The sequence below is a fragment of the Pectinophora gossypiella genome, chromosome 27 (assembly GCF_024362695.1).
Source record: "Pectinophora gossypiella chromosome 27, ilPecGoss1.1, whole genome shotgun sequence".
NCBI classification, from domain to species: Eukaryota; Metazoa; Arthropoda; class Insecta; order Lepidoptera; family Gelechiidae; genus Pectinophora; species Pectinophora gossypiella.
Window position 1 is genome coordinate 3,355,868 of NC_065430.1, and position 18,421 is coordinate 3,374,288.

At 40.4% G+C, this 18,421-nt stretch overlaps 4 protein-coding genes across 6 annotated transcripts in view; 3 read left to right on the plus strand and 1 right to left on the minus strand.

Annotated features, from left to right (window-relative positions):
* LOC126378930 (serine protease snake-like) overlaps positions 1-1,811 on the plus strand; it is a 33,688-nt gene extending 31,877 nt beyond the window's left edge. The window contains exon 10 of the mRNA XM_050027465.1: positions 1,271-1,811. Within this exon, the coding sequence (XP_049883422.1) occupies positions 1,271-1,375 (105 nt within the window). The 3' untranslated portion in view covers positions 1,376-1,811. The remainder of the gene's footprint in view (positions 1-1,270) is intronic.
* A 148-nt stretch (positions 1,812-1,959) lies between these two features.
* Positions 1,960-8,659, plus strand: LOC126378980 (uncharacterized). Of its 2 annotated transcripts, none has more exons than XM_050027550.1 (5): positions 1,960-2,478; positions 3,058-3,164; positions 4,079-4,240; positions 5,548-5,787; positions 6,990-8,659. In XM_050027550.1, exons 1-4 carry the CDS (start codon positions 2,342-2,344, stop codon positions 5,784-5,786), a joined length of 645 nt encoding a protein of 214 aa, XP_049883507.1. In that variant the 5' UTR covers positions 1,960-2,341; the 3' UTR covers position 5,787; positions 6,990-8,659. The 2 variants fall into 2 exon arrangements, with proteins under 2 accessions (XP_049883507.1, XP_049883508.1); XM_050027551.1 differs by having other exon boundaries at positions 6,996-8,659.
* A 721-nt stretch (positions 8,660-9,380) lies between these two features.
* LOC126379005 (uncharacterized) lies at positions 9,381-11,554 on the minus strand. Its single transcript, XM_050027580.1, has 3 exons — positions 11,426-11,554; positions 10,130-10,325; positions 9,381-9,679 (listed from the first exon to the last, which is right to left on the minus strand). The coding sequence occupies exons 1-3, from the start codon at positions 11,495-11,497 to the stop codon at positions 9,477-9,479; spliced, it is 471 nt and encodes a 156-aa protein (XP_049883537.1). The 5' UTR covers positions 11,498-11,554; the 3' UTR covers positions 9,381-9,476.
* A 2,391-nt stretch (positions 11,555-13,945) lies between these two features.
* The window catches only part of LOC126378822 (P protein-like), a 30,757-nt gene continuing 26,281 nt past the window's right edge, over positions 13,946-18,421 (plus strand). For both annotated transcript variants that reach the window (XM_050027244.1, XM_050027245.1), the window contains exons 1-4: positions 13,946-14,360; positions 15,282-15,354; positions 15,904-16,025; positions 17,060-17,126. In XM_050027244.1, coding sequence (XP_049883201.1) covers positions 14,249-14,360; positions 15,282-15,354; positions 15,904-16,025; positions 17,060-17,126 — 374 coding nt within the window. In that variant the 5' untranslated portion in view covers positions 13,946-14,248. The remainder of the gene's footprint in view (positions 14,361-15,281; positions 15,355-15,903; positions 16,026-17,059; positions 17,127-18,421) is intronic.

Below are 18,421 nucleotides of genomic sequence, written 5' to 3' on the forward strand. Positions count from 1 at the left end.
AGCAGAGACTATGGAATTCCATTTGCTTCGATCCTGACACACTTCTCTTGCTTCCTCCACGTTCACCAATCGCTTCATACACGCACGGCGGTTCACTATACTGCCGTGCCACGCACAAGTCTGCTAATCTTAAAATAGTCGAGTTACGAATAACCAGTGCTAAAGTGGTTTATATCCTATGGTTTATATAGTTCAGTAAAAATATTTTAAAATTTAGTCATACTTTTTGAGATACAGAGGTTGACAAAGTCTGCTAACTTGATTTTTTTGCATGTGGGTCACGCCTAACGCATTTAACTAGAAGTTACAATAGATAGGCGTGACTACGACGAACGTATTTGCGACATTCTTTGTACTTGCGACTCGGCGCCCAGGGAGGAAACACTTAATAGGTACTATGGAATTCCATAGTATCTGCTTACCCCGGTGGGAAATAGGCGTGAGTTTATATATGTACTTGAGAGGAGAGTTTTAAGCGATATGGAGATTTAGTAAAAAAGTGTGCATTAAAGTTATTGGTTGTAACGAAAAAGAATAATATTATGTCATTCGTCAAACGCCATAATCGAATTCACAGAGAGAATTGGAAAAAATCGCAATGTAATTTTGAAAAAGCCCTTGTTTTATCTATTTCTTACGACAACCAGGTATGATAAATGAGTATATTGAATACACAACACACTATTATTTATTCTATTCAGCTGTTCACCACCCAAATCCTCTGGTAGTTGCGGCTTTCAAAATGCATCCCGCTTAGAGACGGTACTGAAAAGTATCGGCGAAGGACGTATTATGCGATCCCGACGACCCGATTACTTTAGCCATAGAGGCGGCCAATCAGCTCGCTATAACAAACACTTCAAGACCCCGATACTGATCCCGAAGGCGTGGTCGACGATTCATTCAACGCTTATCGCTATCGACGTAGGGTCGATTGATTCTTTCAATATTGTCCTCTCAGACGACGCCCTGAGCCGAGGTTCGCGCCCAACTGGGCACCCTCAGGCCTCTTAGATTTTGTATCGGGTGAGACCCCTCAGCGCTCCTCATTTGTCCAGCCAAGTATACAATGTCATTTGCGGCAAATCTACAATAAGTCACGTCAAAAAAGCGTCGAGGAAAGGTGTTATGTGTATTATGCTATACATCTCTGCCTACCCCTTCGTGAGGTACAGGCGTGAAGCTTGCTTATATATTGTCTAGGATAAGTATTACACCACTTAAACATCATTTTACACTCTGACAATATATTTTAATTATTAAATTTTAGTTTCAGATACTCGACTGCGTTAATGCAGTGAACATGACATTTCAAGCACCCTATATATCTTCACCTACCCCTACGTTTAAGCTAGTCCTCAGTTTTCCCGCTTAAATTAATAAAAAAACCTAAGAAGTACTTAAAACCTAAAAAGAACTTAAACATAACCTAAAAAGAACTTAAACATAACCTCAAAGTTATACTTGTAACCGTCAAAATTATCAAGTTCGTCGCAATAACACTTATTCCTTTTGGGAAGTTGCTGTATTTGATTTTAATTAGCAGGCTGGATCGGAAACGGAAGTCGGGTTGCCCTGAAAATGCCTGAAAGTAAAATGATTACGATAAAAAACAGCATTCTACTAGGAATATACAGATTACCGGAGATTATAAGTAATTCAATGGGGCAGTTATTTCTATTTCATATTCAAGGATTTTATGCGGACTATCTTGAACGAACTAAATGATCACTTACGATTAAATTAATTGATTAATCTTAAATTTTTATGCTAAATTGTTGGAATAATAAAATTAGCAAACTGTAATTATTTTTAAGAGTTTCTTAATTAGAACATTTTTTATGTATTCCCGTCGAGGTATAGAACCTACCTACTCTTATAGAGTTCATTTTTCAAGTGGCAATGTTGTTACGAAAAACTTTTCAACAGAGGCAAAGAAAATATACAATTTCGAGTCTGTTTTAAAAATTAATTCAAAATTTTCCCCTATTTTTACAGTAGTTTTGAAATTACTTGCCCTTTAAAGTTTTATCAGTCAATGCGACCAACAACCCTTATATTTTTGAATACGTTCGATTTAGAATTTTTTCTCTATTTCCTTATGAATAATTGTAATGATACGCAAATTTGAAGCTTAATATAAACAACTCCATTAAAAAACTAAACATTCCATTTTATTTTCTCTAATTCTTAATTCAATTAATTAAATTAAATTAAGTTAAAATAATTCAATTACTTTTTTAAACAAAGCCCTTTTCAAACTTAAACTTATTTGTCAAATATTGAAACATTTTGGTCTCTGCAATTATTACTGTTTTCTGCGCGAAATTGGTGGGGTCTAATGAGCTACCATAGAATAAGACGGCTTGATATCGAGTCTGCGCAGAAAGCTGTTGAAGGAAAAGGGCCTGTGGACGAATGCCTTTGTACCTTGCTCACTCCTCCAGAGGAAGATAAGAGGAGATTTAGTGCCATGAGGTAAGAGTTGCAAACGATTGTGGTAATCGACAGTGACAGCGAAAAAAACGTGCTTCGGGAGGCCCATTAAGCCGTTGGTCCCGGTTACTACTTACTGATGTCAGTACATAATCCTTACAGGACTCATCCTGTGACATCAGTAAGTAGTCTTCTTCTTCGGCCTCCGTGGTCCAGTGGTTGAGCGTTGTGCTCACGATCCGGAGGTCCCGGGTTCGAATCCCGTTGTTGGGGACATATCATAAAATCACTTTGTGATCCCTAGTTTGGTTAGGACATTACAGGTTGATTACCTGATTGTCCGAAAGTAAGATGATCCGTGCTTCGGAAGGCACGTTAAGCCGTTGGTCCCGGTTACTACTTACTCATGTAAGTAAGTAGTCGTTACATGAGCCATGTCAGGAGCCTTTGGTGGCTCAATAGTAACCCTGACACCAGGGTTGATGGGGTTGGTACTCCATCTCACAACCCATACGACAGAAGAAGAACTGTCAGGGACCTTTGGCGGCTAAGTAATAACCCTGACACCAGGGTTGATGAGGTCGGTTATCCATCTCACCAATAACAAAAAAATGCTTTCAGAGAATCAATTAAAAGGGCGTTTCGGTCGGTTGGAGGTGGAAGCAGGAAGAGTAAACAGGGGCCAGCGGGCGTGTTCGTTCCCCTGACGACTACAAAAGGAGGCAGAGGTAAAGAAATACATATACATACATACATAAACTCACGCCTATTTCCCACCGGGGTAAGAAGAGACTATATATGAACTTAGACGGCCAATACTCTCGCATGTGATTTGTAGATAGTGACAGAGTTGGCACACTTCGGGTTGATACCCCCGTTCCGTTGCACCCTGTAGAATTTCATTTGCTTCGATCCTGACACACTTCTGTTGCTTCCTCCACATTCATCAATCGTTTCATACACGCACGCCGGTTCAGAGTAGATCGTACGAAACCTAAGGACATCCCCAATTTGGTCAATGTAAGTCCTTCTAGGTCTCAAAAAGAAATACAAATATACTTCATTGCACACAACATACAAAACAAATTTTACACACACGGACGAAAGATACAGTTCAATCTGGCGGCCTTATTGCTAAGTATTTTTTCCAAGCAACCAGTGGCAAGAAAATATTTATCACAATTTGATGCGGGACGGTGCAATATCTTGTGTAAAATAAGAGAGGTATGCTACCTAACCTGTATTGGGCAGGTTTTCCCTTCGCGAGTTGGAAGGTCACACGGGTAGTCGCTTCTGTAAAAAACCGGACCTGTCAAATCTTCAGGTTAGGTATGCGGACCCTGTGAGAAACGGGATAATGCTAGGGAGATGATGATTTTTACAGTCGTGAGTCTTTTTTAGCGGTATCAGTACTGGTTGGAGGCCGAGGAAATGGATTCTGGTAAGGCTCTAGCTAGAACATCATCGATTGATAAATTGGTCGGTGTACTGCGGAACGGAAGGCGATTGGGGCAACCACCTTTCTACACGCCCTATCTATGGAGTAATTAAGGCGATTACTCCACTGACAAGAGCGCAGCTCTTAAATAAAGAGAGAGAGGGGGGAAGTCTTTTTTAAAATACCTATTCTGTTTTCTTTCAGGCTTCTACTCGACGAAGGAAACGATCAAACATAAGGGCTCTTGTGGCAAATGTGGCTGCGACAAGGAGGACTTCGTCCTGAAACATTCCTACGCCAACATAAAGATTGTCACACCTGACATATCTTCCATATGTCCTTGCCCCACATCGGATTGCATGCCTGGTAATGTATATTTTTACCGGCCTTTGTGGTCCTGTGGTTGAGCGTTGTGCTCACGATCCGGAGGTCCCGGGTTCGAATCCTGGTGGGGACATATCACAAAAATCACTTTGTGATCCCTAGTTTGGTTAGGACATTACAGGCTGATCACCTGATTGTCCAAAAGTAAGATGATCCATGCTTCGGCACGTTAAGCCGCTGGTCCCGGTTACTACTTACTGATGTAAGTACGTAGTCGTTTCATGAGTCATGTCAGGGGCTTATGGCGGCTCAATAATAACCCTGGCACCAGGGTTGATGGGGTTGGTATTATACACGATAGAAGAGGACGAACACACAAAGGCAGGATTGTTCTCAGATTGTCTAGGTAGCAATAAATTAAACGATTGGGTGGTTTCCTAGGTCAAAGATATGAAAAGTATCGACGTCGGAAGGACGTAATATACGATCCCGACGACCCGATTACTCTAGCCATAGAGGCGGTCAATCAGCTCGCGACAACAAATACTTTTAGAACCCCGATACCGACCCCACCGGCGTGGTCGACGATTTCCCTCATTCGTTCAGCGCTTAACGCTATCGACCCACTAAGGACGACTCTAAGACGACGCCCTGAACCAAGGTTCGCGCCCAACTGGGCTTCTTCAGACCTGTTGTCTTAATTTTTGTACCGGATGAGAGTCCTCAGCGCTTGCCATTTGTTCGGCCAAGTAGTTAATGCCATTTGCGGCAAATCTACAATAAGTCACGTCAAAAAAGTTGGTCAACGATAAATTATGAAATTCTGATTGATAAATAAAGACAGATTATAAAGGTGACAAAAAACGTTTTCTTTTATCTATTTAACTTACGAATTTTAATAAAGAAAAATGTAATAATAAGTGCGTCATTTTGTCACGTTTTTCTATGACGTCACAGGTTGCTTTTTCAAACAAATTCCGTGGTAATTTCGTGTTTTGACGTTTAGTAAAAAGTAACTGATTTGACTAGTTGGAAACCTTATTCATTGTTTTAAGTTTACGCGGTTATTATCATAATTAAAACACATAATAACGGGTTCTTGCCGCGTTTAAAGTAGGGATATGAGACTCTCGATATTTCGACACTGTTGCAAGTGCCATGATCATGATATGTCTGCCCGTAGAAAATTATGGATCTACCTACTCCATTCCAGTCATCAGTCATCCCGTGATCATGGCACTTGCAACAGTGTCGAAATATCGGGAGTCTCATATCCCCATTTAAACGCGGTAAGAACCCGTTATTATGTGTTTTAACTACCTTATTATCTTATTTTATTCTTATTACAGATAAAGAGAAACTATTTGACAATATAAAAGTGACAGTAGAAAGGGTCCAGCTTCACCCGGACAACACCCACTCAGAAGTGAGCTTGAACCCGGAACCGCTCCAGACTCTGAGTGAACCCATTATGGAGAAACGGCCCATCAGTGACCTAATTGAGGCTCAGTTTGACAACGACCAGAGCGACGAAAAAGATAAAACTGGCAACGAGAGCGATTGGAGCTTCGGGTTCGAAGAGGATTAAGGTACATACTTTCAATAACATAATATAGAATACAACATTAATTTAAGAACCACGCTCTTGTCGGTGTAACAATAGGGCAGTGGTTTCCCTCATTCCGCCCAGCAGTTGTCTGACGCAAGTGAGAGTAGTCTTAGGGTGGTATTAATAATCATCATCATTATCAGCCCATTAACATCCCCACTGCTGGGGCACAGGCCTTCCCTATGGATGGATAGGGAGATCGGGCCTTAAACCATCACGCGGGCCCAGTGCGGATTGATGGTTATTAACGACTGCTAATGCATTAGCAGTCGGTAATTACCATCTGGCAATAATAACCAGCCGTGACCAACGGCTTAACGTGCCTTCCGAAGCACGGAGGAGCTCGAGATGAAAGCGTTAACCGCTGCGCCACCGAGCTCCTCATGCGCCACCGAGCTCCTCGGTATTAATAAACTAATTCTAATTCAGCTTCGAGACTGCCCTCAAGATCATGTCAATGTGACAGTTCTCATATAAAAACAGAGACTTGAGCATGATCTTGAGGGCAGTCTCAGCTGAGATTAGTTTATTTGTATACCACCCTATTTCAAAGCCGCACTAGGTCTACTCACCACTGCCCTATTTTACCCTAAAAAGTAGCATGGAGAATGCTACACCGACTAGAGCGTGGCTCTTAAATTAGTTATGATGACTAGGTCTTCTGCCCTCCGCCTCTGAATAGTACTGACAGTTACTGCTGCCCTCTGTCAGGTTCACAGGTTCCAGTCCCTTTGACTTGCCCCTTCTCTCCTGCATAGCCGTATCGTTAAGTAGTTAAAGTCACTACACAGTAACATCATGTCAAAAAAGAAATGTTTATCTGATGGTAGATTTGCCTCAGATGACAATAACTCAGTATACTTACTTGCCCGGACTAGCTGTAACCGTTTGTACATCTTAAGCGCTTTAAATCCCAGGTTTAGGCTGCTTTTCTACCAGAGCTGTGCGAGGTAAATGTCTCGTACGATGAAGTGTAACGGAGCTGTCAAAATGCGCATATGTGCGATCCTTCGCACACATTTCTTGCTTGATTTATATGTAGAATGACCCCTTTTCCATCAGAGCTGAGCTGAGCGAGGAAAATGAAATGATTCTATTGATGGATTTTTGCTCTGGTGGAAAAGCAGCCTTATACATTCTTTCTTATTCCTAATTCTCATGTTTCTTCTTCATTTGAAAAAGTTTCAGTTTTGAATATTGCTGCGTACAGTTCGACATTTGAAGAAGAAGAAAAACGAATTGATACCGGAGATGTGTCCGATAATTGTATTTTTCTATAATTTTGCGCAACTGTAAATTGAATAATTAAATTAATTAATTCACTTAATTTGAGTTATTCAGTTAGTTAAAATAAAATTAGTTAATTTAATTATTTTAAAAATAAATGAAAAAGTTCACTAGAAAACTTAGTTTGAAAAGACAAAAAACTGTTAAAGATCTCATCAGGTTGGTTATAAACATTTTAGTTTGGTATATAAGAAACAAATACAGATCCAGAATACTCAGAACCCATGTATAGTGTTACGCACAGTTATTTATTTTAATTTTTCAAGCGAATTGAAGAAAAATGTTCCAATATAACTTTTAAAAATGCCTTATTTAATTTAATTTTTCGAAATTTTTTTTTCGATTCAAATCTTTATATTCTGAATTCATTTTTTAAACGTTTATAATTAATGATTCTATTTTTATGTTACCTTGTAAACCTGTTCAAACGGACATACGAATGCACCCGCATGCGCGGGGACTACTCCTCTGTACCAGAACATTTTTTATAAATTAAGTTTCATTTCTATATTTCTTACTTTATCTGCAACTATGTTACTATCTATATTTTTAATAGCCGAAAATACTAAATTAATTAACTTTATTATTAAAATTACACAAATATAAAAAATTGGATTGATTTTTTTAAATATTTTTCTTGTAATTTTCTAAATTCTAAATTTGAATAAAATAATAATTCAGGAATCCATATTATGTATAAGCGGAAACCAAAACTCGAGTACCTACAATGTTTGTACCCCCTGGGTCTTATTTCAATATGGGCAGTGCTTTGTACTGTAACTTTATTGGGTATATAATGAGAAATCTCCTTAGCATTGTTTACATCCATTGTCTAAATCTATAGTTATTATTTGACTGTTAATCTTCCTAAGAAAATAAAATAAAATAACTTTAAAATTTAAACAAATAAACCTTTTTAAATATGAATTCTTAAAAATAAAAAAAGAAAAGCACTATAACCATTTTATATTTGGACAGAATTATTTTTATATTTTAAGTTTTATTTTTTCTGCCACCATCTGGTGTTGCCGGGCGACTACGAAAAGAAAAAAATATAAAAAATGTTTAAAAAAACGTGTGAGTAGTTTTTTTAGTCGTTATTTAGGGGTGGTTGTATCGCACAGGTCTTTTATCAATATAGTCTTTTTTGGTTTACATTTTTTATAATTTTACATATTAGTTATGATTGAATTACTTTTTTTTAAAATTCATGGTAACAATTTCCCTACTTACGGCTAGTACCATCTTCTATCGCGTGGGTTGTGAGGTGCACGATCAACCTCAGCAACCCTAAAATAAATATTATTACGTACACGCCCAACACACATAACAAAAAATAATTGAAAAGAAGTATACTTAAGTTAAACTTAAAAAATAATTAAGAATTCAAATGTTAAAAAATAAATTAAATTTAAGTAGATACCGAATTTGATTGTTACACAAGTCAAAAAAACCTATCCTTAAAATATTTTTTATGACAAATTATTGTATTTTTTACCTATTTTATTAGACAAAAATTTAAAAATGATTAAAGAGTAATAAAATAATATACATATCATTAGCAACATGCGTTTTTTTTTCTCTTATTGTCTTACACTGATATTATAAGCGGGCTTAGCACCATAAGCGCGCGACTCTTTCTCGCCTCGACATACGTCACCCGTCACTCTCTCCCAGTACTGCACAGAAAGAGACAGACGATCTCTGTCGCGGCGAGAAAGAGTCGCGTGCTTACGGTGTTAAGCCCGCAGATGTTCACTCGACTCTTCTTCGACTCGTCTTCAGTTGAGGCGCTCGAACTCAGTTAAAAATCGAACGGCGAATCGTTCTTTAACGGCGCTTCAACCCAACTCGAATTTACTCTCGTAAGCCATGACGTCATTAATTTAGTATTATTATGTTGGCAGTATGATATGCTCGACTCCAGTGAGTCAAGTCCTCAAGTCGGGTAGGTCCCATTTGTTCCATAGAACATGACGTCATCGGACAAAATGCGCGCAAAACAATTTAAAACTGGTACAGAATTACAGTGCGACATTATGTCGCTGCTCTTTTCTGCCACGCGGCGAAAAACTCGTAGTGCGCGCCTGGCCTAAGTTAGTGATGCATAGAGCAACACGGACCTCCGCTTTGTAGTGATGTGATTATGTCCTTATAAGAATATATAAAGGATAAAAACATAGAAAGCTTTCGGTATTTTTATTAATATTTAAATATTTGTAAGTACACAATAAGACATACAAAAGCTAAGCTTATAAATATCAAACTAGAGATTTCTTCCAGTTGACTTATGAAGCATAATTAGACGCAAATGATTATAGTTTTCATGCAACTTTTCATGCTTAAATCTTGTAGCTGTCGGCTGGGTCCATGTAACCGTTTCTAAGGCGATTTAGGCGGTGTAGGCGATGTAGGAGATTTAGGTGACAAAGGCGGTTGAGGCGATGTAGCCGCCTGAGGCGATTGAGACAATTTAAGCGACGTAGGCGCTTGAGGCGATTTAGCCGATGTCGGCTGCTGAGGTAGCGGAGACAACTGATGTGACGTCGGCAGAGAGTTGACAACTACAGCGAAGTAAAAGCATACTAAAACAAAATTAGAAAGCGTTGATTAAGCGTCTATGTGATGTGTATAATATAAATATAGGATATTTATTTGATGTAATTAAACACACATACAAGATTTATTCACATTACGATCAACCTCGTGTCCCTACCGAAGTGGGCAGAACAGAAGTTCCTACCTGACTTACCCATTTAAAATTAAAATTAAGAGTTGTCAATCATCCGTCCCTTTCCATTTCGGCGGATAAGAAAATGACGGGTATAACTTAAAATAAAATTAGGAGGTGTCTGCAGGAATCGGGGCCATTTTATTTAGTAACTATTTAAAATAAAAAGAGGAAGACCTAGAAGGACGTAAGTACATTGACCAAATTGGAGATGTCCTTAGAAAAGGTTCAGTACGATCTACTCTGAACCGGCGTGCGTGTACCTATGAAACGATAGATAAATGTGAACAAACCAGATACTTACGTAGACCATGAGGAATATCAATTAAGAACAGGATGTAGAAGTAAATCTTTGGGTGACCAAAAGTAAAAAACAATTCATCGTCGCATCTGAAGCGATGCTGCTTGGACATCGTGCTTAGCATGGACAAGTGTGCCATGAACGCTATAAGAGACCGCCATATTGTCATCTCCACAAAACAGGACGTGTATGGATCATTCTGAAAGCAAAAAACTCAATACATTTTGTATGTCTGTATATTTCACCACTTGGCACTAATTACACTTCTTCTTCTATCGTATACTCCGCGTTTGGAGCAGCCAATACCTCGCCGCCCCGAGGTTCAAAATTTAGTTCCGGATTCTCGACCGGAACGCTCAGAGAATACGAGGCTACGCACGTTAGCGCAGCGGATACCGCGTCTGAACCCGGTCACAGCGACAACTACATCGGGTTGTGAGATGAATTATCAACCTCATCAACCCTGGTGCCAGAGTTATAATAATTACACTTAGCTAACGGTTTGATGGTACTCCAGGCTAACTCCAACTGAACACCGACCGATTGAAGTTCCCCAGCTTCAATCGGTCAGTTAGTCAGTCAGTGTCATTGAAGCTCCCCAGCTTCAATTGGTCAGTTAGTCAGTCAGTGTCACTGAAGCTCCCCAGCTTCAGTCGGTCAGTTAAAAAAAAAGTATATTAACTAAAACACATAATAACGGGTTCTTACCGCGTTTAAATGGGGATATGAGACTCCCGATATTTCGACACTGTTATCCAGTAGTAGGTGTTGTAAAAAGCTTGAAACGGCCTAATGTGGTGAAAAAACGTGAGGACACAGTGAGTGCGGTTTGTCGTAGTGAGTTTGGTGCGAGTTCAGATGGTTCCGAACATTCCGATATCAAAAACATAAACAAGCGGCAAAGAAAGAGGGTAGACAGATATGTCTGCCCGTAGAAAATTATGGATCTACCTACTCCACTCCAATCTCATCAGTCATCCCGTGATCATGGCACTTGCAACAGTGTCGAAATATCGGGAGTCTCATATCCCCATTCAAACGCGGTAAAAACCCGTTATTATGTGTTTTAGTTAATATACTTTTTTTTTTAATCTTAACAATCATCATCTCCTAGGGAGTGTTATCCCGTTTTTCACAGGGTCCGCTTACCTAACGTGAAGATTTGACAGTGCAAGAAGTACCTATGTAAGTATATATGTTACATAAGCCATGTCAGGGGCCTTTGGCGACTCAATAAAAACCTGACACCAAGGTTAATGAGGTTGGTAATCCTCACAACCAACACGATAGGTAACTTACTTTGTATAATGTGTATATCAGATGTATTGACGCTCCAATCAATATTAGTCCGGTGATAAAGAGTAAATACATAGACAATACAGTCGTAAATTCACTGTAGGTGGTGTAATTTCTAATATTACTGCAAGGTGCTAGGAACACGTCGCAACTAAACGCACCGACCAGCTGAAATAATAAATTTAACATAACAAAGCTGATTAAAACACATAATAACGGGTTCTTACCGCGTTTGAAATACGGATATGAGACTCCCGATATCTCATTGGTCATTCCGTGATCATGACACTTGCAACAGTGTCGAAATATCGGGAGTCTCATATCCCTATTTCAAAAGCAGTAAGAACCCGTTATTGTGTTTTAATTATGATAATAACCACGTAAACTTAACACGAGAGGAGCTCGGTGGCGCAGCGGTTAACGCGCTCGGTCTGCGATTGTTGAAGTTAAGCAACTTTAGCAAAGGCCGGTCATAGGATGGGTGACCACAAAAAAAAAGTTTTCATCTCGAGCTCCTCCGTGCTTCGGAAGGCACGTTAAGCCGTTGGTCCCGGTTGCATTAGCAGTCGTTAAGGCTGATGATGATGAAACTTAAAACAATGTACTTATAACAAAGCTGCAACCAAAGCAAGCAAGCAAAGCTGGAACCTGACAGAGGGCAGCTGTAACAGTCAGTACTATTCAGAGGCGGACAGGAGTCCTAGTACGGCTTTCAAATAGACTACTCTGGGCGCCATCCCACTCGTTAGTTAGTAATATTGAAGAATAAAGGTTTTTGTCCGAAAGTAAGATGATCCGTGTGTAATTTAAGTGAGTAATCGTTACATGTACTATGTCAGGAGCCTTTGGCGGCTCAATAATTACCCTGACACCAGGGTTGATGAGGTTAGTATTCCACCTCACAGCCCACACGATAAAAAGACCGTTTTAGAAGGGAGGTAACTTACAATTGAGTATCCTGCTATTATATACGCGGCATGTTTCAAATCGTGAATGCAGTGACAGAATTTTTTCACTTTTGGCAGAAATTTGAAAGCCATTGTGTTTCAATTTATCATCTGTATACATTTGTATACATTCCATAGGTACAGAAATTTCGTTCTTCACACGCCTTATTCCTGTTAGTGGTTTCCTGGAAGAATTTGCTTCAGAGCAAAAAGGCCGCCCATTTGTAATGTTGCTAAATGTTTTTGTGCAATAAAGTTTATTTGATTTATAATGAAAACCAGCGTCTTTTTGAAAAATCACATTCTGTCTAAATTCTCAACGAAACCTCGATTTAATAAGTAAATAAAAATGAAATGGTTTTGTTAACAAAAAATACATCACAACCGAATGCCGTGGTAAGGGAATTCTTAGGACAGATTGGCAATATTGGCATCAAATTGGCATACGACCGTAACGTCTCGGAACGCCCCAAGAAGGAGCAGGCAAAGGAACATAGCCATACAGCCTGGTCAAATGACATTTTTCTTCATGTAATTTCTGCAACACCTCCGTGTTGCTCTTTGATTTTGGAGCATTAGAACACAAAGGGTCCGCGGAGGTCCGTGTTGCTCTATGATAAAAGATTCTAGAGGACTTTTAGGCGGGAACGGGACGGTTATTTTCTTCATTCATCTAAATAATTAATACGAAGTAGTGTTTTGTGATAGTGTTATTACATCGAAACATTCGCGATAATGTTATTAAGTATATCGGAATATTCACTAAACAAATTGTATTCTATCTAAGTATGTATTATAGATAATATACTTATTTTCCCATCGTGCCAACAAGCTGTATTATTCCATTATTATGTGAAAACTAGGCAGCATGGTCTAACGATCTTAGCCTGTCCTTTGAAAAGGCAAAAAGGTAAATAAATAAAAAAAGGTGGCGCTAGTGTAGCGAGCTTTTGAACTTTTTGGCGGGAACGTAAATTGAACGTAAACAACATGGTTGCTTTCTTCATTGAATAATCTAAATAATTAATACGAAGTGGTGTTTTGTGTTTAATGATCGCATTAATTTAGTCGGAAAACATTCGCGACAGTGTTATTACTTATATCGGAATATTCAATAAACAAAGTGTATCTATCTATTTTCGCTTCGTGCTACGTCAGACATGGCTGTATGGGCATAGTTCCCTTTGCCTTACCCTTCGGGGAAAACCAAAACAAAAAAAAAAAAATTTCGCTTCGTGCCAACAAGCCGCTTCATAAGTCAAAAGCTTATGCGGACTTATGAGTTAATTCGATTGGGGTTTGGAGTAGGAGTCTGCTCTCCGAGGGGGCTTAGATTTCATCATTCATCGTCATTACCTTTCTTCATTTCATTAGTCATCATCAATTAAAAAAATACATAAGACATGGCTGTATGGGCATAGATCCCTTTGCCTAGCCCTTCGGGGAAAGCCAAAAAAAACTAGTGCAGCTGTCATTGAGTTGAAAGTGTATCCAAAGGGATAAAAAAGTTAAAAAAAAAAAAAAATTGAAAGTGTATGATTTGGCGGCACTCACGCTGCAATTTAAAACCGTTTTCTCCAAACTTTATTACGATATTTACCAATTTGGTTCAGTGTTAGTTTTAACATTAATTATGTGTCTACCATGGAATGCCATAACCTTGAAATAATGGTCAAGTAGCTCGGATATCAGTTATATAATTATAGCTTCAAAGAGCTTCATGAAATGTAGCGATTTTCTTACTTATTACATTCTCTTTGCATGGAATGAAACAAAAACAGAAGACTATCGAAAGTGAAAATTTGTTAAAAATGGCTTTTTCCTACAAATTGTATTGAATTTCGCGTTGTTTTTGTTCGATTCCGTGTTTCTTGGCGACATGGAGGCGCGGTCTAAGTCTGAAGAGTTGCACCGGTCACCAGTATGTATAAAACCTAAGTTCTATAAGAGCTATCAAAGCGGATTTGCCTCGACTACGGATAAATCTCAAGGTATGTTTTCTTACAATTTAAATATGTTATATTTTAACTAGGAGCTCGGTGGCGCAGCGGTGAACGCGCTCGGTCTGCGATTGTTGACGTCAAGCCACTTTCGCGAAGGCCGGTCATAGGATGGGTGACCACAAAAATAAAGTTTTCATCTCGAGCTCCTCCGTGCTTCGGAAGGCACGTTAAGCCGTTGGTCCTGGCTGCATTAGCAGTCGTTAATAACCATCAATCCGCACTGGGCCCGCGTGATGGTTTAAGGCCCGATCTCCCTATCCATCCATAGGGAAGACCCGTGCCCCAGCAGTGGAGACGTTAATGGGCTGATGATGATGATATTTTAACTAATGTCGAAACAATAATTCTACGTATAGAGCGGTAACTCATCATCACACTAGTATTATCACAGGGTCCGCTTACCTAACCTGAAGATTTAACAGGTCCGGTTTTTTACAGAAGCGACTGCCTGTCTGACCTTCCAACTCGCGAAGGGAAAACCAGCCCAATACAGGTTAGGTCACATAATGAAAATACATTTCTCGGGAATGTGGGTTTCTTCACGATCTTTTCCTTCACCGCTGAGCACGTGATGATCATTTATGATCCAAGCACGAATTCGAAAACAAATTCGATAATCATTGGTTTAGGCCTGTGCTGGATTCGAACCTGCAACCTCAAACTAAGAGGCATTCTACCAACTGGGCTACCACGGCCATCGACCAATAGCCGTTTGACGTCCATCTACGTAGATAGCATTCGTATCGTTTATTGGTCGAAGGAGCGGTTGTGGTTGTCATGCAGACCTGGCTGGTCTTCTTATACCATGGCCTAATCTGCAAAAACAACATGGCTGTCTGTCCTTTGTCTTCTGAAGGCTTAATGACTCTGCCAGCCCCTTCAGGGATAACATTACCATTTCTATTGCAGAAGAAGAATCATCGACTGGAAAGGAAGAAACAGAGAATGATTCGGACAATTCGGTTGAACGTAAGCCAAATGCGTAAGTATTTTTACATCATTCATAACACATAACACATAAAAGCCCCCGTGGTCCAGTGGTTGAGCGTTGTGCTCACAATCCGGAGGACCCGGGTTCGAATCCCGGTGGGGACAAATCACTTTGTGATCCCTAGTTTGGTTAGAACATTACAGGCTGATCACCTGATTGTCCAAAAAGTAAGAAAATCCGTGCTTCGGAAGGCACGTTAAGCCGTTGGTCCCGGTTACTACTTAGTGATGTAAGTACGTAGTTATTGCAAGAGTCATGTCAGGGGCCTATGGCGGCTCAGTAATAACCCTGACACCAGGGTTGATCGGGTTGGTAATTCACCTCACAATCCACACGATAAGAAGAAGAAGTAAGTAGTAAGCAGGACCACCGACTTAACGTGCCGAAGCACGGATGATCATACTTTCAGATCCACAACCCACACGACACCTTCACCTCACAATCCACACGATAGAAGACCAATGCGCTCATGATGGTGTTGGGGCTGGCGCGCGCACCTCGTATCAGAGGGCTTTTAGTTTTTAACGTCTACTTTCGCAGGCTGCCCAGGTGTTCCACTTGGCCCAGGGTCAATGACCCCCGGGGTCATGGTGACTTGCCCAGGCCGTGGAGTGAGGGTAGCTCTGAAGGCAGCGTTGGATACAGTTCTGATTCCAGTGAAGGTAGGTTTTTTTTTACATGCATAAGAGCAGACGTAAGAGGTTGGGCGGAAGGAAAGAGGGAAACCACTGCCCTATTGTTAACCCCCGACGCAAAAACGACGGGGTGTTATAAGTTTGACGTGTCTGTGTAAATGTGTATGTGTCTGTCTGTGGCATCGTAGCTCGCAAACGGATGATCCGATTTTAATACGGTTTTTTTTGTTTGAAAGGTATATCAGTCGAGAGTGTTCTTAACTATGTTTGGTGGAAATCCGTTCAGGTCTTCAAGGTCTTCAGGTCGTTTGTTTAGTGAGATAGGAATGTTACACGCTCAGTTTGCTTGCAAGCATGTGGGATAAGTTATTTTTTTCTTTTTATAGGGTTTAGTTAGCATTTTAACCTTTTGTCATAACAATTGAGTAAGTACTTTCTTTTGGTCGGGGGTATTTAATTTTTTCCCTAAAAAAGTAGTATGGAGACTGCTACACCGACAAGAGCGTGGCTCTTAAATTAGTGATAATGATGAAGAGCAGAGGTACATCCATCGCAAGGTGAACTAAGTACCCACACCTCACCGAGCTTTCTGTTAGACCAACGTGATAGGTGAGCCGTATCGCTGTCTATAATGGTCAAGCCAGTAGTGGAAACTGCACTTGAGATACATTAATAACTCATTAACAACCTCCGTGGTCCAGTGGTTGAGCGTTGGGCTCACGATCCGGAGATCCCGGGTTAGATTCCCGGTGCGAACTAATGATAAAAATTACTTTGTGTTCCCTAGTTTGGTTAGGACATTACAGGCTGATCACCAGATTGTCCAAAAGTAAGATGATCCGTGCTTCGGAAGGCACGTTAAGCCGTTGGTCCCGGTTAGTCGTCGCGTGAGCCATGTCAGGGGCCTCTGGCGGCTCAATAGTGAGCCTGACACCAGGGTTGATAAGGTTGGTACTCCACCTCACAACCCCCACGATAGAAGAAGAAGAATAGGTAACTCATTGACCAAAACTCAACAAACTTAAAAATCTGACCTCTAAGCTTTTTTTTTCCTGTTCCAGGCAATATGTTTGGTTCTGAAACTGACTCCGACGAGCCAAGCGTTGTTGAAGTCGGGTCTTCAAATATGTATGTAACGTTTTATTTTGCGTTTTGACACCAGAGTTGATGAGGTTGGCCATCTACCTCATAACTCACACGATAGATTATTATTTAGAGCATATGGGGGACTCAAATTGCGGACGTGGTCCACGCAGGCGCCAAGTTGAAGTGGGATTGGGCAGGTCACGTCTGTCGGATGCCTAACGATCTGTGGGCTAAGATCACCACAGAATGGTCTCCGAATAGAGACAGCAGGCGTGGCAGACAGAGGCGGAGATGTCGCGACGACTTGGATGCTTTTCTGGAAGGCTGGCCGGAGGAAGCACTGGAGAGAGAGTCCTGGAAGAAATGGAGGGAGGCCTTTGCCCAGCAGTGGGACACTTTAGGCTAGATAAGATAAGATATGGTTAATAGATTATTCAGAAGATTATGAATGCATGGGAGTACGTATTTGAGAAAGTATTTGTTTTCGAATTCATGTTTGGATCATAAATGATTATCACGTGCTCAGCGATGAAGGAAAACATTGAGAAATGCATTTTCGGAGGTATGTGAGCTAATCTGTATTGGGATGGTTTTTCTTTCGCGGATTGGAAGGTCAGACAGGCAGTCGCTTCTGTAAAGAACCGAACCTGAAATCTTCAGGTTAGGTAAGTGGACTTCGAGAAAAAAGGAATAATACTAGGGGGATGATGAATGCATGGGAGTGAGTGTCTGGGAACCGAATGAATGAATTATTTATGTTTTTTTCAATAACGTCTAGGGCCCTGTGCCGAGGTTTTTCTTGCAGCTTCTTTTCCCCGGCTATACAGGTTGTGAGAAGCTGCAGTAGTTTTAGGCGGATGAGACGTTCGTTATGTAAAATTGACGATTCGAAGTGTAGCTATGTTACCTACTGAATAAAGATATTTTGGAATTTGAATAGAAGATGATAATAGTGAAATGTGTTTTTTTTTTGTGTGATAGAACAGCGTCCGTGGCTAGTGGTTAGAGCGTTAGGCTCACGATCTGGAGGTCCGGGTTCGATTCCCGATGGGGACATTGTCGAAATCACTTTGTGAGACCGTCCTTTGTTTGGTAAGGACTTTTCGAGCTTGAATCACCTGATTGTCCGAAAAAGTAAGATGATTCCGTGCTTCGGAGGGCACGTTAAACCGTTTGTCCCGGCTATTAGCCGTAAAAACACCTCCACTAACCCGCATTGGAGCAGCGTGGTGGAGTATGCTCCATACCCCCTCCCGTTGATTAAGGGGAGGCCTGTGCCCAGTAGTGAGACGTATATAGGCTGTTTATGTTATGTTGTGTTTGTTTTTTTTTTACCA

Coding starts and splice junctions, on each gene's coding strand:
- LOC126378980 (XM_050027550.1), top strand. CDS start 2,342: ATGAGCTACCATAGAATAAGACGGCTTGATATCGAGTCTGCGCAGAAA. Junction 3,165..4,078: donor GACTACAAAAGGAGGCAGAG/GTAAAGAAATAC, acceptor GTTTTCTTTCAG/GCTTCTACTCGACGAAGGAA. Junction 4,241..5,547: donor CACATCGGATTGCATGCCTG/GTAATGTATATT, acceptor TTCTTATTACAG/ATAAAGAGAAACTATTTGAC.
- LOC126379005 (XM_050027580.1), bottom strand. CDS start 11,497: ATGTATTTACTCTTTATCACCGGACTAATATTGATTGGAGCGTCAATA. Junction 10,326..11,425: donor TGATATACACATTATACAAA/GTAAGTTACCTA, acceptor TTTTGCTTTCAG/AATGATCCATACACGTCCTG. Junction 9,680..10,129: donor TGATATTCCTCATGGTCTAC/GTAAGTATCTGG, acceptor ATTTTGTTTTAG/TATGCTTTTACTTCGCTGTA.